Consider the following 18,091-nt stretch of genomic DNA (forward strand, 5'->3'; position numbering starts at 1 on the left):
CTTTCATAGGTGATCTGATGTTTGGGTTGGGGGAGGATGTGTTACAGGTGCCCTTTTCGCCCCTACCTGCTGCAGGTCTTAAGGCTAGAAGCAGTCTCAGCCTTTGCTGGCCAAGTATTACTGGTCCCTAACTCACACTGATAACCTAGGAACCTTCTGATTAAGAGCCAGGGGTTTTTCCTGAGAAAGGGAGCTGGGGATCTTAAAACTAAACCAATCATTTTTTTAAAATGATTGGCCATGTGCTATGAGCCGCACTTTTCTAGAAACTTACTCCTTGGGGAATTCTGCACCAAAACATTTAAAATGGTGCACAATATTTTAAAATTCTGCAAAATTCTGCGTATTTTATTTGTCAAAATGCGGTATAATCATGCTGACTTCAACTATTTAGGTAGTTTATATAAACTACAATACAATAGATGGAGAATGGGAGTGGGGAGCATTGGAGGAAATCCCCAAACCTCCTTGCCTAATCATAGGATTGGAAGGGACCGCAAGAGGTAATCTAGTCCAGTCCCCTGCACTCATGGTAGGACTAAGTGTTATCTAGACCATCCCTGACAGGTGTTTGTCCAACCTGCTCTTAAAAATCTGCAATGATGGAGATTCCACAATCTCCCTAGGCAATTTATTCCAGTTCTTAACCACCCTGACAGGAAAAACTTCCTAATGTCCAACCTAAACCTGCAATTTAAGCCCATTGCTTCTTGCCCTATCCTCAGAGGTTAAGAAGAACAATTTTTCTCTCTCCCCTTTTAACAACCTTTTCACTGTGGCTGTCTAATTGTAATAAATATACAAATCCCTACCCTGTAGCTACTTTGTACTGCTATGGAGGAAGAAAACCTGTTAGGTTCCATGTAAACACACAAGAATGGTACAGTACCTGCCACAAATAATTTAGTCTGTCAAAGGGTAGAGGAAAGGGGGATGCAAGTACATTGGTTAGGATTTTGATTGACCATATCTTGATAGGTTGATATGTAATAAAATACACTGTCTTCAATTGCTGGTTACCCGTGCTGTTACCAGTCAGAAGACTTCATGTTGCCCTCAACTCCTTATTTAAATACTCCTAACAAACATGGTTTCTAACCCTTTCCCCACCTAGCCCATACGATTAATACAATGTAATAAAGGTGACTTACAGTTAGTGGGGAGAGGGGACGGGTGCCAAGCCTTTGGGTACATCTGGACTACAGGTCGGGGTGCAGTTTGCAGCTTCTGTAATCATCCGTGCACTAGCTTTAATCTAACTAGTTTGCTAAAAATAGCAGTGAGGACGTGGCAGTGCGGGCTGCACGAGCCTGTTTTACCCCTCTGGGTAGGTACTTGTGCTGCCTGCACTGAAGACCATGCTGCCTGCCACGTCCTCACTACTAGTTTTAGCGGGTTAGCTAGATTAAAGCTACCATGGGTATGTCCGTGAAACTGCAAATCATACCCCCAGCTACAGTGTGATACCCTTTGAGGGGCAAGGAGGAATGTGGGATTATTATTGAAAATCTGGGGGAGCTGAGAGTGGCTATATTGGTTGTGGGCATATAGATAGGGAGTTGAAGGCTGTAGCAAGTTGAGGTGCATGGGCATGAGGACAGAATACAACTAGGGCTGTCAAAATAACTAGGGCTGTTGATTAACTGCAGTTAACTCACGGGATTAACTCAAAATTAATCTCGGTTAATTGCAGTTTTAATTGCACTGTTAAACAATAGCATACCAATTGAAATTTATTACGTATTTTGGATGTTTTTCTACATTTTCCTATATATTGTATTCTATTGTAATTGAAATCAAAGTGTATATTTTTGATTACAAATATTTGCACTGTAAAAATGATAAAAGAAATAGCATTTTTCAGTTCACCTCATACAAGTACTGTAGTGCGATCTTTTTGTTGTGAAAGTGCAATTTACAAATGTAGATGTTTTTGTGTGTGACATAACTGCACTCAAACAAAACAATGTAAAACTTCAGAGCCTACAAGTCCACCCAGTCCTACTTCTTGTTTAACCAATCGCTAAGGCAAACAAGTTTGTTTACCTTTACAGGAGATAATGCTGTCCTCTTCTTCTTATTTACAATGTCACCAGAAAGTGAAAACAGGCATTTGCATGGCATTTTTGTAGCCAACATGGCAAGGTATTTACATGCCAGATATGCGAAACGTTTGTATGCCCCTTCGTGCTTTGTCCATCATTCCAGAGGACATACTTCCATGCTGATGACGCTTGTTGGGGGGGGGAAAAAAAGTGCTGATTAAATTTGTGACTGAACTCCTTGGGGGAGAATTTTATGTCCCCTGCTCTGTTTTACCCGCATTCTGCCATATATTTCCTGTTATAGAAGTCTCAGATGATGGCCCAGCACAAGTTGTTCATTTTAAGAACATTTTCACTGTAGATTTCACAAAATGCAAAGAAGGTACCAATGTGAGATTTCTAAAGATAGCTACAGCACTTGACCCAAGGTTTAAGAATCTGAAGTGCCTTCCAAAATCTGAGAGGGGTGAGGTGGTAGAGCATGTTTTCAGAAGTTTTAAAAGAGCAACACTGCAGTGCGGAAACTACAGAACCTGAACCACCAAAAAAGAAAATCAATCTTGTGCTGGTGGCATCTGACTTAGATAATGAAAATGAACATGTCAGTCCGCACTGCTTTGGATTCTTATTGAGCAGAACCCGTCGTCAGCATGGATGCATGTCCCCTGGAATGGTGGCCGAAGCGTGAAGGGACATATGAATCTTTTACGCATCTGGCACGTAAATATCTTGCAATTCCGGCTACAACAGTGCCATGAGAACGCCTGTTCTCACTTTCAGGTGACATTGTAAACAAGAACCTGGCAGTATTATCTCTTGCAAATGTAAACAGACTTGTTTGTCTGAGCGATTGTCTGAACGAGAATTAGGACTGAGTGGACTTGCAGGCTCTAAAATTTTACATTGTTTTTATTTTTGAATGCAGTTTTTTTGTACATAATTCTACATTTGTAAGTTCAACTTTCATGATAAGGGGATTACACTACAGTACTTGTATTAGGTGAATTGAAAAATTTTGTTTTTTTTTACAGTGCTTGTAATCAAAAATAAATAAAGTGAGCACTGTACACTTTGTATTGTGTTGTAATTGAAATCAATATATTTGAAAATGTAGAAGGCATCCAGAAATATTTAAATAAGTGGTATTCTATTGTTTAACAGTGCGATTAATTTTTTTAATCGCTTGACAGCCCTGAAAATAACTTTCTTGTTCGCCATTAATTTTTATTATGGTTTCCTGAGTTGATAAAGTTCTAGACCTTTGTCATTCAAAATATAATTATTGCCCCAGAGAGGAAGTACTCAGTTTGTATGAGGCTGGGAAACATTCTTTTTGGAGAGAGGTAGAAGAATCTGAGGAAGATCTATGAAGATAAGTTTGCCTCGTTAGAGATTGTGTTGAGAGAAGCACTACCATGTGAAATGAAAGCTGTGACGCGCACTCTAGTGGCCATAGAATATAGTTTTCAAGATTGAATGCTGCTTTCAAAGCAGGAGGAGTGATGCAAATACAAATAAGAGGGATATATGCATTTTGCCAGGAAATGTATGAAATATTTTTGGAATGAATGCATTGGTAAGTGTGATTCTTCCTCCCTTAGTCAGAGCAAGTTGTCTAGCTCAGGCTTAGACCTATGAGATCATTCTGGTATTAAATAAGGCAGTGAAACTGAGTCAGTCTTCCAGTTTCTTAAACTGACTAGCGAGTAACTCACTAAATTAAACACATGTACTTTGTTTTCTGGGAGACCTGGACTTCTTCCCATTCCTTTAGTCAATTTCACCCCCAAGGTTTATGCCTTCTAGTGACAGAGGGTAACTTTGAATCATTCTTACGGCTCTGGAGCAGAGATTCCCTGTAAGCTTCTTGGGAGGCTGTAATCCGTTTTGCTTCAGGGCCTGCTTGGGCCTGCAAAGGCAGTATGTTTTATGTGGTGGTGGTTTTGCTCATGAGGAAGCTCTGGGTGTTTCTGGTATTTAATTTGGCTCATGAGAAAGCCAGGAAGGTTGCTGATTCTGTTTGTGTTGTAAAACCTGCTGCTTTTACTAATGGCTGCTCAAGCTTCCTTTTGTGCTTGGGCCCATTTATCAAAGCTGTGGGAATTTGTCTAGGCATGGCTTTGGGGTGTATTTTACAAACTGAAGCTAGTCTCTCTGGGCAGCCTCAAGCATGCCTAATGTTAATGGAAAAAGGAAAAAAAAAAACATATGCCTTGCCCCACTTGCTGAGATGTTATCACATAGGTCATAGAATATTAGGATTGGAAGAGACCTCAGGAGGTCATCTAGTCCAAACCCCTGCTCAAAGCAAGACCAACCTCAACTAAATCATCCCAACCAGGGCTTTGTCAAGCTGGGCGTAAAAACCTCTAAGGATGGAGATTCCACCACCTCCCTAGGTAACCCATTCCAGTGTTTCACCCCCCTCCGGGTGAAATAGTGTTTCCTAATATCCAACCTAAACCTTCCCCACTACAACTTGAGACCCTTGCTTCTTGTTCAGTCATCTGTCACCACTGAGAACAGCCTAGCTCCATCCTCTTTGGAACCCCCCTTCAGGTAATTGAAGGCTGCTATCAAATTCCCTCTCACTCTTCTCTTCTGCAGACTAAATAACCCCAGTTCCCTCAGCCTCTCCTTGTAAGTCATGTGCCCCAGACCCCTAATCATTTTCATTGCCTTCCACTGGACTCTCTCCAATTTCTCCACATCCTTTTTGGAGAGGACCTGGGGATGAGAGGGGATAATAATTTGTGCTTAGCACTTTTCATCACTGGATCCAAGTGCCTTTCAAAGATTGGCATTATCCTCGTTACTGACTCTAAAAATGGAGGTAGGAAAAGGTTAAGTGGCTTGCTCCATGTCTCAGTTGCTTCTAACAATTTAGTCATGCAGGACAAGTCAATACTAACTCTGTCCTCTTACAAGTATTTCTGGGAATAGACTTTTGGTGACTGGACATGAAAGCGGATAAATACCTTATGTTAACTAAAGATTCTGTGGGTTACTAGGTTACCTTCCTTTAAGGGAATGGGTGATTAAAACTGGTTGGACTACTCTAATGCTACACTGCGAGTGAAGCTGGAGGCTAAAATTACTTCTTGTGTAGTGCTGCTTTCTGGGTGTGTTGTGTTTTTGTTTGTGTGTTTTTGTTTTTGTTTTTTTACACAGAAGGGGGCATGATGGAGGGGACGGGCAACTCAATTCTGTATCCCAAGAGTATAGTCTGATATGCATGGTGCAGAAAGGTCTGATGCTCATGCTATAATCCATAATGTCCTTCCTGACTTAAGATAACTAGCTTTATGGTGAGATAATCTTTTTAGGACCAGACAGTACTCCAGTCAAATACAGAACACCACAGCAGTCACTCTTAACATATCTATACAGAATTATATTCATTAACCCGGTCATGCCCGACTTAGATCAGGGACAATAACTTTGTACATCCACAGGCTCATACCATTTAAAATAGAATATAGTGTGCCATTTCCATTTTTTCTGCAAGAAGGACCTACAGTATTTTTAGATAACTCTTTATATGGGAAGCAGGACAGTTTTCTGTACCTTTTTAGAGGAAGAAAGTTATGACTGCATTTGGGAAGCTCTAATATAAGGAAACATGGGTCATCACCCAAGGATATTAGAGGTAAGTGCTCTGCCTAGTTCTGTAACAGGACTACAATACCTTCTTACTTATGTAGATTCTGGCAAAATACCAAACAGACTTTAATTTCAGTGCTGCATTCCCAGCTGAACAGAGCTGCAAGTAGCAGAGTCATTGCCTTGATGCATTTTGTAAGAGGATTCAGACATCTACTGCTGGTATCTGTATCAAAATGACCTTAATCATGCTTTGTCAGGGCTTTTATTGAGCAAACGAGAGGCTGGTTCAGCATAGCAACAACACTTTTTAATTTTTTTTTTGAGGAAGAATTCTGCTACTTAATGTCAGGATACCAAACATGCGCTGTTATTCCTTAAAACCTATCTTTGACAGAAATACAATGCACATTTTGTTGTGGAATCATTCATCGCAGCCCCATAGTTAAGGCTGAGTTTTGCATTAAAAGCAAGGATTCAGTCATTTTATATATGAAGCATATGATGTAGTGTCCCCCCAAATTACAGCATTTGCTTCTTGAATATAGAATGAATGTTCTGATAATTTACAAGTAAAATCATTAACTGGTTTAGAAGTTAAAATTAATTAAAAATATTTCCGTTATGAAATGTAGCTGTCAGTGTCACTGTATTTTTGTTCCTAATGATCTCAATTAAATAAAACAGACCCTTCGGACATAGCAAAGGTAAGGCTCACTAATATCTCATGCGTAGGCTACAGTGTTATGAGTGAAAGGTTCTTCTTTATGGAGAAGCAGATAAACAAAGAATGGCTCTCTTTGAAAATGGATACCACCTCCCATTGTTTCTCAAGGGAATGAAGCCAAGCTGTCCTTCAGGAAGGACCACCATTTTATATTGGAGAAGGCAGGCAAATTATACTAGGTAGCTAAGCAGTGGGAAGGTCAATGGAAAGGGAATTGCAATAGTCAGCTGACCACAGATGAAGGCCTAGTTAAAGGTTTCAGCAGAGGTGGAATCAAGGCAGCAATACACATGGGCAATGCTGCAGAGATATGGTGAGTCAGATTCAGACAAAGGAATTACAGGAAAAGAAGCAGAGGTTGACACCAAGGTTGGGGTAGGGACGGTGGAGGCAGATGAGAGGTTTAAGTTGAGAAAGGAAGGAGAGAAAAATGCTGCTTTTACTCCAATAAAAGCGCTTCTGTCTCAGGACGCTTACGTGAAAGCTGAGAATAAGACATGAGTTTACTTGGTTGAGGGGGAAAGAAGGGCGCACAAGGTATAATCTAAAGTATTGGGAGAAGCATTTCGTTTGGTTCCATTACTGTAACACAATTATTATGACTAAACATTAATCTTCCCCTCCCCCTAGTTGTCTAAATATTTGCCTACCCTGTTGAAAAGTTGGTCAGCATTTTGAGAGAATTCGGGGAGGGGGAACTACTTCATTGGTATCTTATGATGTATGAGTGATTGTTCTACTTTTCAGTACAATAGAATCTAGCTAATTCAAACTGTCTGAGGAGCCATGCTGTGATTCTTCTGAGATAGCAAGTGACAAATTTAATGAAAGAGCAAGGGTAACTCATTACAATGTTTGTTTTGACAAGTCTAGTTCAATTTTAATTTGATCTGTGCTTCATAATGTATTAGTGCTATTAAATACACTGCAGTATATTGTGTGGGGAAAAAAAAAGGTGTAAGTTTCAAAAGTGCCTAAATTTCATTGATTCAGTGTGGTTTAGATTTCTAAGTGACTTAAGCACTTTTGAAAATTTTACCCAGAGTCGTCTTAGTATGAGATTGTTACATTGTCCTCGATTTACGCTTCCAGTGAGGAGTGTAATCTTTTGTGCAGACTAATAGTGACATGAAAATGGCTGCAATGCGTAAAATGCACAAGTTCTCTGGAGATAGGAGATCTGACTGATTTGTTGTGTAGCAGGTGATGGGAGAGGGTTGCTAAATACCTCTTCTGAAAAAGAGAAGCTTAGTGAGAAGTTGGTAGGCAGTGTCTAGGTTGAGGCATGGTCGTAAAGTCTGGACAGACTAGTGGTAGTCTAGCAGCTTCTTGCCATCTTGGGAAAGGGGGGTTGTTGATGATAGCAACAGTATTGAGAGTAAGGGAAGAAAGTGGGAGAACAGAGTAGGCCTCTTAGGGACTGCTTTTTTGCCAGAATAAGCAATTTAGAAGTGCTCTTGAATATAGTTTCTCCTAAGAAATACTTAAATTTTGAGTTTGGGGCATGTCAAGAACAGTAGGGAACTCTGACCTCCAAATTATATCTGATAAGGGCTTTGGATGGATGTAACAGTGCTATAGACTCTTGCAAATGTTCACTGGTTGACCTGTAGGAGAAATTCTAAATTTGGGCCGTGAGTAGGAAAGGCAGAGTTGAGCTGGGCATGATGCAGCATTATCTCTAATACATATTATTGGGCACAGGGAGAGTCTTTCCCTATATATTTTTACAGTATGTAGCACAGTGGAATCCTGATCTTGATTGAGCTGTTGGGGTGCTACTACAATATAATTACCTTGACATGCCAGGCCACTGCCCTCTGTCCATTCAGATTTATCTTCAGTACCCATTGCAATGCCTGCAAGAAATGACATTTTAAAAGAAAAAATGTAAAGTAATTTGGTTTGTTTATCTTCTCTGATCACTTTACTTGTATGTTGTTGTGGGAGCTCTACAGTCTTGGCAGGGCTCCATTGTGCTGTACACGCATTGAGGGGAAAGATGATGGCCCCTTTCCCCAAAAGCGTACGGTCTAAGTATAAGACAAGAGACAGTACGTGGTTACAGACATGGGAGCACAAAGAAACAATAAGACAGTGCCCCTTTCTCCCCTTTGTTTTTAGTCTTTAGATTGTAATCTGTGAGGCACAGATCATTTCCCTATATGTCTGTGCAGCGTCTAGCACATTTTTGGTGCTACCATAGTACTAAAAATAAGGATTGTTCACATCTCAGATACATGGTAGAAAATATCTACTATGTAAGCTGATATTGCATCAGTCTCTGTTAAACTTTGATACACAGTAGACACTTCCTCTCCTGTCTTTTGCATGCAAAACTGGTCTTGATCAGAGTACAAATATTTGATATTTAGAAAAGCAGCCTAATGGAAGCAGCACGCATCCTTGAAGAGTTGCGGTGTTCCTTAGTAATTGAAGACAAGCAGCTTTAACTTGGACATTTGCTATTTTATGTATGTCTGGTTGGTCTGCTTGAGAGTTCTGAGGGAGCAAGTGAGAATATAGGATTCCTTGCCTGGGATGAATTTGTTCCTGTTCTTATATGTAGTTATAGCTCTTTTGTACCACCTTAGAATTAATACTTTTAGTGATCTTTAATCGCATCAGACAGAACGATAAGGCTGCCAGTGAGCCTTTCTGGACACAGAGGTTGGAATGCTGTATCAGACTTGCAGACCGTGTCCTGGAATACTGTCTGACTCTCAGTTGTATCTAAGTATCTGAAGATTTGAGTGAAGATGAGGTTTGCTACGACCTGCACTTCTGTATTTTCATCTTCTAACTTGTATTATAGAATAGCGCCACTGGGAATTGATCAATTTTATCTTCTCTCCCTCAGTCTCACAAATCCTTGTGAGATTGAATTGTTTCCCTATAATGGCTGTATGTGAAGCTTCCTTTTACCTTTTGTACTTTTAGGACACACATTACTTTTTTTTGCCATTTTAAATGTTAAATTGACTAGATTACCAAGAGGTCTCAATTGGAATTGGAGCCTCATTGCATTAGGCAGCCTTCAAACACATAGGAACATGTGGTCCCTGTCCTGACTAGCTAGTCCATTTACTTAAAATGGGGAATACCACTAATACTAGTATTGTGTTTTCTAAAGGTCAACTGAAAGTTTCAAAGTGCAGCCTCTGTACCCATAAGTATGATATGTTGCCTAAGCCAAGACTAAGAGGGTCAGTATCGCCATCAGACTGCTCCAAATGCATTCACCAGACTTGCCCTCCCTCACAAATCTTGGATCCTGCTGAAACATTTTCACTGCAATCATAGGCCTAGTAGCTGTATGTGTAAGTGTGTTTAGGGAAAACAGATACTGTGATTGTTCTGAACAGCCAATGCAGCATAATCATCATTTACCAACTGTTACCACAGTATTTCCAATATCAGTGTGTTTTGTTACGCTGTGAACAGAGATAAATGCAGTATGACAGACTCTGAATGTAATAAAATTGATGACTTAATGGCAAGCACAAAGTTATGGAGGATGTCACAGATATCCAATTTGATGGTGGAATAGTGCACATATATAAAGGGAGCTAGGAAGTGAAACTGTTGCTGCAAAATTGAGTTACTTTGGATTTTTGGTGAAGGATAAAAATACATTTTACTTAAACCTTGGAAGAATAGTTACAAACATTAGAAAAAACCATTTAAAAAAAAAGTAACCATGAATCTCTTGGCGGCAGATAAATTTGTGTTTGGAAACACCGATGTCCTTCTAAAAAAATCCTGTAATAAATAAATTACAGTACAAAAATTGTGCTGGCAATACAATAAATAGTAAAAGATGTTGGGTTTTATTTTGTGCATCGACTAAAAAGCCAGTAGAAAGGAAGGAATGTTAGTCATTCTGGACTGGGTAATGATGGAGCCTTTATTGCTGAGCTGGAATGTAGTTATGCAGTAAGAATAAAAGCAAATTTGACATTGTTTGTGTACATTTGTCTTTTCATTGCCACTTGTAAGCACTGAGGTGCTTACCATTGGCATTTACTTTATGATGATATTTCACTCCTTTTGAACGCTTGCAAGATTATTTCATTTTACCAGGTTTTTTTAAGGTAGATAAAAGGTTTAGCTTTCATTAGATTTATTCAGGTTTGCTATTAAACTTCAACTGGAGCAACAAAGCCTTCATAGGCAGGCATGACATTTTGGCAGCGACCCAATAGGATACGTGGTCTGTGCCAAATCTTTTATTTTCTTCAGCTATCAATGAAGCTGTTGTGGTAATGTGGGTTTTGTGAACTGTGAGAATTTATGTGCACAAAGGGACTTGCTCTTCGCAGGGAACATTGGGAGCCCTGAGCCCAAGAGGAAGGGTAATTAAAGTTAATGAACCAGGATAACCTTTTCATGGTGGTGCCCACTAGCACAATTATAGACAAGGGTCAATAGCCATTTAAATTCTATATCACATTTTTAACTGTGCTGTTTAATTGGTACCGGATTGAAAGTTGGCAGACAGTTATAGTAAACTAGTGCAGAATTTTTTAAGAAAAGTACTTTAAGTGAATACTTAAAGAGTTTTGAAAGTTGCCCCCCCCTAGAAATGCTCTTACATGTTGAGAAAAATAAATTTGAATTCTAGTTCACTAATCGATTGCTTTTTGGTATTAAAATCAAATTTTCTTTTGAGAAGATCTGAGACTTCAAAGCTACCAAGCCAGTAGACTAGATGCTTCCTACTCCTCCTCCTATCAGAGCACTGAGATTCTTTTTCACTTCTCCTTTGTGCAGAGACTTTATGCCTCCCACACCCAGAAGAGTCATTCAGTTACATCTGAGCATGACTGCCTGGGATGCCTGTTGGAGCCCATTAGGTTGGGCATTAATTGGTTGATGGGGTCATAGTTTTAATATGCCTCTAACTCTGACATTTAACTCTTGAGGGGTAGCAAGCTCTGGAGGAATGGGCTTGGAACTTGAAGTCATGGAATTTTCTGTCTCTGCTACTAATTTGTTTGTGTGACCTTCCTCGCTTGTCAATCTCAGAGCCCTTCATAAATTGTAATTACCTCACGGTTAAGGGAAGTATATCTGTTTTACAGAAGGGCAGACTAAGCTAGAACATTTGTAACTGAGTCCATGTCGAATATCGGGCCTGCCAGAGCTTGGAATAGAATCCAATTTCAGGTTCTAGTTGATAGCCCGCACCACATACAATACAAAAGCCCAACACCCTGTTGAACAAGCTGTACTTATTCACAGTATCCTGAACATGAATATTGGTTGATTTTTTTAAAAAAAATTTTTTTGTCCTTTTCTCCAGTACTTATACAGTGAAATACTGGATTTGATTCTCCCTTCTGAGATAGACAGACATTATAAATAAAATCAGAATAGTCTAGAAAATTGGCTGTATATCTAAGGGGGCTGCGTCAAGCCCCTCTGAAAACCTAAATTATTAGATAAACCACCTCCTTCCCATTGCTCTTTCAATTAACAGGTGAGAGAGAATTGTATTCAGAAAGGAACTGGCTTGAAATTAGTACGAGTTTTCATGTCCACTGACTTAGAAATTGATTGATGCGTGCTGTCTTTTCATCCTAGGTAGATCATGCCTCTTCAAGGCATTCAAATTAATTGGCTTTGTGTTTTTTAAAATCCATGTATTTTCTTACATTTTTATAGAAACTGTTTATTTGTTCGGTGGCTGGGATGGGACTCAGGATCTGGCTGACTTCTGGGCATACAGTGTGAAGGAAAACCAGTGGACCTGTATATCCAGAGATACCGAAAAAGAGGTAAATTTCCCCCAAACATTCATATTACTAGTATCTGATTAAATGTGTCCTCTCTTAGTTACAAAATTGGTCATGCTTCTGTAATACTTGTGTTAGAGTATTGCTTACATTAAGGTTCAGATTTCAGACGCTGCTGATCTACTGGACTTTTGAAGTGCTTATATTGGAGAATGTGAAATAAAGTGGCTTCTCAACCTCAAATACTTTTCAGAGTAGAGGAGGGAAGAAGTGGTTTTATTTGTCAATAGCAGAATAACCCACAAGATAGAGACAAGGTGGGTGAGGTAATATCTTTTATTGGATCAACTTCTGTTGATGAGAGAGGCAGGCTTTCCAGCTACACAGAGTGTTTGTTCAGGTCTGGGAAAGGCACTCAGTGTCACAGCCAAATAAAAGATTGAACAGGTTTAGCATAAGTAGTTAGAATATATGCTAAAGGACCATTCAAGGTGATGTGGCCTTTTAACACCTCTTTAGTCATAGGATAAAAATGGGGGTGGTTGGGCTACAGATTGTTGTAATAATCTGTAAATCCAGGGTCTTTATTAAAACCATGATTTTGAATTTAAACTCCCAGGTGTATCTTTTGAAAGTGTTGTGCAGGTTTCATTTGAAGATGACATAAAGGTCAGATACAGAAAGATCGCTTTATGAAAAGTGTTTACCCACAGGCGATGGGTGTTTTTGTCTTTTATCATATTCCTACGTGAGTTCATTCGAGAGCGTAGAGAGTGTCTGTCTGTTTTCACCCACATAGTTCTTATTGGGGCATTTAGTGAACCGCATGAGGTACACCACATGTTGTGATAGGCATGTGTAAGACCTTGAAAGATGTGTTTGGGGGGGATGTTGATCTTCGTAGCAGTGGAGATATGACTGCGGGTTTTGTATCTGTTCTGGCAGGGTCTGGTCCCATTTTGAACTGGTGTGCCCTGGTCTGTGGAGAGCTTGCTTTTGATGATGACGTTGGGGTTTGTTTGAAGGCCAGAAGGGTGGGGGGGGCGGGAGTTTCAGGAAATATTTCTTTCAGGATAGGGTCCCCGTTGAATATGGGCTGTAGTTGTTGGATGATACCCATATGGGTTCCAGTGTGGGGTGGAAGGTGACAACTAAGGGTGGGCGGTCAGAGGGGGTTTCATATCTGTAATTGAAGCAGGTTCTATCAGGGTATTTGGATGGCCCCTTCAGTGATGCAATTTGCTTCTCTGGTGGAGTGTTCTTGTTTGGTAAAGGTGGTTTTGAGTATGTTTAGGTGTATATGCCGGACTTTCTCCTCAGAGCATATTCTGTGATAGTTGAGTGCCTGGCTGTAGATAACAGGTTACTTGGTGTGTTTGGGGTGGTTACTACATCTGTGAAGGTAGGTGTAGTGATCTGAGGGGTTTTTTTTGTAGATCGTTGTCAGTAGGGTTCCATTGTTGAAGCTAGTCATGATGTCCAGGAACTTGACGCTGGTGTGGGTGGTCCAGAGGAGAGTTTAATGCATGGGTGGTGGTTGTTGAAGTTGTGGTGGAAATCAATGAGGAAGTTTGTCATCTGTCCAGTGGATGAATCATAGAATCATAGAATCATAGAATATCAGGGTTGGAAGGGACCCCAGAAGGTCATCTAGTCCAACCCCCTGCTCAAAGCAGGACCAAGTCCCAGTTAAATCATCCCAGCCAGGGCTTTGTCAAGCCTGACCTTAAAAACCTGTAAGGAAGGAGATTCTACCACCTCCCTAGGTAACGCATTCCAGTGTTTCACCACCCTCTTAGTGAAAAAGTTTTTCCTAATATCCAATCTAAACCTCCCCCATTGCAACTTGAGACCATTACTCCTCGTTCTGTCATCTGCTACCATTGAGAACAGTCTCGATCCATCCTCTTTGGAACCCCCTTTCAGGTAGTTGAAAGCAGCTATCAAATCCCCCCTCATTCTTCTCTTCTGCAGACTAAACAATCCCAGCTCCCTCAGCCTCTCCTCATAAGTCATGTGCTCTAGACCCCTAATCATTTTTGTTGCCCTTCGCTGGACTCTCTCCAATTTATCCACATCCTTCTTGTAGTGTGGGGCCCAAAACTGGACACAGTACTCCAGATGAGGCCTCACCAGTGTCGAATAGAGGGGAACGATCACGTCCCTCGATCTGCTCGCTATGCCCCTACTTATACATCCCAAAATGCCATTGGCCTTCTTGGCAACAAGGGCACACTGCTGACTCATATCCAGCTTCTCGTCCACTGTCACCCCTAGGTCCTTTTCCGCAGAACTGCTGCCTAGCCATTCGGTCCCTAGTCTGTAGCGGTGCATTGGGTTCTTCCGTCCTAAGTGCAGGACCCTGCACTTATCCTTATTGAACCTCATCAGATTTCTTTTGGCCCAATCCTCCAATTTGTCTAGGTCCTTCTGTATCCTACCCCTCCCCTCCAGCGTATCTACCACTCCTCCCAGTTTAGTATCATCCGCAAATTTGCTGAGAGTGCAATCCACACCATCCTCCAGATCATTTATGAAGATATTGAACAAAACCGGCCCCAGGACCGACCCCTGGGGCACTCCACTTGACACCGGCTGCCAACTAGACATGGAGCCATTGATCACTACCCGTTGAGCCCGACAATCTAGCCAGCTTTCTACCCACCTTATAGTGCATTCATCCAGCCCATACTTCCTTAACTTGCTGACAAGAATGCTGTGGGAGACCGTGTCAAAAGCTTTGCTAAAGTCAAGAAACAATACATCCACTGCTTTCCCTTCATCCACAGAACCAGTAATCTCATCATAAAAGGCGATTAGATTAGTCAGGCATGACCTTCCCTTGGTGAATCCATGCTGACTGTTCCTGATCACTTTCCTCTCCTCTAAGTGCTTCAGGATTGATTCTTTGAGGACCTGCTCCATGATTTTTCCAGGGACTGAGGTGAGGCTGACTGGCCTGTAGTTCCCAGGATCCTCCTTCTTCCCTTTTTTAAAGATGGGCACTACATTAGCCTTTTTCCAGTCATCCGGGACTTCCCCCGTTCGCCACGAGTTTTCAAAGATAATGGCCAAGGGCTCTGCAATCACAGCCGCCAATTCCTTCAGCACTCTCGGATGCAATTCGTCCGGCCCCATGGACTTGTGCACGTCCAGCTTTTCTAAATAGTCCCTAACCACCTCTATCTCTACAGAGGGCTGGCCATCTCTTCCCCATTTTGTGATGCCCAGCGCAGCAGTCTGGGAGCTGACCTTGTTAGTGAAAACAGAGGCAAAAAAAGCATTGAGTACATTAGCTTTTTCCACATCCTCTGTCACTAGGTTGCCTCCCTCATTCAGTAAGGGGCCCACACTTTCCTTGGCTTTCTTCTTGTTGCCAACATACCTGAAGAAACCCTTCTTGTTACTCTTGACATCTCTTGCTAGCTGCAGCTCCAGGTGCGATTTGGCCCTCCTGATATCTTTCCTACATGCCCGAGCAATATTTTTATACTCTTCCCTGGTCATATGTCCAACCTTCCACTTCTTGTAAGCTTCTTTTTTATGTTTAAGATCCGCTAGGATTTCACCATTAAGCCAAGCTGGTCGCCTGCCATATTTACTATTCTTTCGACTCATCGGGATGGTTTGTCCCTGTAACCTCAACAGGGATTCCTTGAAATACAGCCAGCTCTCCTGGACTCCCTTCCCCTTCATGTTAGTCCCCCAGGGGATCCTGGCCATCTGTTCCCTGAGGGAGTCGAAGTCTGCTTTCCTGAAGTCCAGGGTCCGTATCCTGCTGCTTACCTTCCTTCCCTGCGTCAGGATCCTGAACTCAACCAACTCATGGTCACTGCCTCCCAGATTCCCATCCACTTTTGCTTCCCCCACTAATTCTACCTGGTTTGTGAGCAGCAGGTCAAGAAAAGCGCCCCCCCTAGTTGGCTCCCCTAGCACTTGCACCAGGAAATTGTCCCCTACGCTTTCCAAAAACTTCCTGGATTGTCTATGCACCGCTGTATTGCTCTCCCAGCAGATATCAGGAAAATTAAAGTCACCCATGAGAATCAGGGCATGCGATCTAGTAGCTTCCGTGAGTTGCCGGAAGAAAGCCTCATCCACCTCATCCCCCTGGTCCGGTGGTCTATAGCAGACTCCCACCACTACATCACTCTTGTTGCACACACTTCTAAACTTAATCCAGAGACACTCAGGTTTTTCCACAGTTTCGTACCGGAGCTCTGAGCAGTCATACTGCTCCCTTACATACAGTGCTACTCCCCCACCTTTTCTGCCCTGCCTGTCCTTCCTAAACAGTTTATAACCATCCATGACTGTACTCCAGTCATGTGAGTTATCCCACCAAGTCTCTGTTACTCCAATCACGTCATAGTTCCTTGACATCACCAGGACCTCCAGTTCTCCCTGCTTGTTTCCAAGGCTTTGTGCATTTGTATATAAGCACTTGAGATAACCTGTTGATCGCCCCTCATTCCCAGTATGAGGCAGGAGCCCTCCCCTCACAGACATTCCTGCCTGTGCTTCCTCCCGGAATCCCGCTTTCCCACTTACCTCAGGGCTTTGGTCTCCGTCCCCCGGTGAACCTAGTTTAAAGCCCTCCTCACTAGGTTAGCCAGCCTGCTGGCAAAGATGCTCTTCCCTCTCTTCGTAAGATGGAGCCCGTCTCTGCCCAGCACTCCTCCTTCATGGAACACCATCCCATGGTCAAAGAATCCAAAGCCTTCTCTCCGACACCACCTGCGTAGCCATTCGTTGACTTCCACGATTCGACGGTCCCTACCCAGGCCTTTTCCTTCCACGGGGAGGATGGACGAGAACACCACTTGCGCCTCCAACTCCTTTATCCTTCTTCCCAGAGCCACGTAGTCCGCAGTGATCCGCTCAAGGTCATTCTTGGCAGTATCATTGGTGCCCACGTGGAGAAGCAGGAAGGGGTAGCGATCCGAGGGCTTGATGAGTCTCGGCAGTCTCTCCGTCACATCGCGAATCTTAGCCCCCGGCAAGCAGCAGACTTCTCGGTTTTCCCGGTCAGGGCGGCAGATAGATGACTCAGTCCCCCGGAGGAGAGAGTCCCCGACCACCACCACCCGCCTTCTCCTCTTGGGAGTGGTGGTCGTGGAACCCCCAACCTCAGGACATCGCATCTCATGCCTTCCAACCAGCGGAGTCTCCTTCTGCTTTCTCCCCCCAGACATATCATCTGGTCCACTCTCCGCAATGGTACCTGTGGAGAGAACATGAATCAATGTATTATACAGTATATATATTGGTTTTGTGGTTCTTTTTGTCCAGAAATTCTTCTTCATACAACAAGATAGAATTCAGCAAGTAGCATGTGTGGAAATAATTTGACAGCACTGAACAAGCAGTCTGCCTAGTGTAGCTTCGGAACCAGTGCTGGAATGTGACATCAGTACAGAAAGAACTTGTTACTTCCTTCAGCTTTTTTCAGCTACACGAATAAAAGGGACACTTAAAAATTTGAACCTAACTAAAAGGGAGGAGTGCCAGAGGCTTTGGAATCCTAAGAGCTTTAGTGTTTTTGCTTGCACCATGACCTTCATCCTGTTTTGCTTTGTTTGATGCGTGAAGCTTTTGGACCTGCTGCAGTTTGGGCTAGTAGAAAGCAGCAATAAGATTTATAGATTCATAGTTCAAGGCCAGAAGGGACCATTAGATCATCTAGTCTGACTTCCTGTATATCATAGGCTATTACATTTCACCCACTTACCCCTGTATTAAACCAAAGTATTTGTGTTTAGATAAAATGTATCTTCCAGAAAGGCACCCATTGTTGATGTCTTCCAATCAAGAGATGGAAAATCCACCATTCTCTTGTTTGTTGAAAAGGTTAATCAGCCTCACTGTTTAAAAATCCGTGCCTTATTTGTAATGTGAGTTTTTGTCTCTAACTTCCAGCCATGGTTTTTGTCTTTTCTAAAAATCCCATTAGCACCCAGTATTTTCTCCCCATGATG

General features: G+C 42.1%; 1 protein-coding gene across 5 annotated transcripts in view; it reads left to right on the forward strand.

Annotated features, from left to right (window-relative positions):
- MKLN1 (muskelin 1) overlaps window positions 1-18,091 on the forward strand; it is a 194,606-nt gene that overhangs the window by 82,536 nt on the left and 93,979 nt on the right. For all 5 annotated transcript variants that reach the window (XM_037889362.2, XM_043520782.1, XM_037889364.1 and 2 more), the window contains one exon: window positions 12,043-12,155. In XM_037889362.2, the coding sequence (XP_037745290.1) occupies window positions 12,043-12,155 (113 nt within the window). The remainder of the gene's footprint in view (window positions 1-12,042; window positions 12,156-18,091) is intronic.

This window comes from Chelonia mydas, chromosome 1 (genome assembly GCF_015237465.2).
Source record: "Chelonia mydas isolate rCheMyd1 chromosome 1, rCheMyd1.pri.v2, whole genome shotgun sequence".
Taxonomy (NCBI): domain Eukaryota; kingdom Metazoa; phylum Chordata; order Testudines; family Cheloniidae; genus Chelonia; species Chelonia mydas.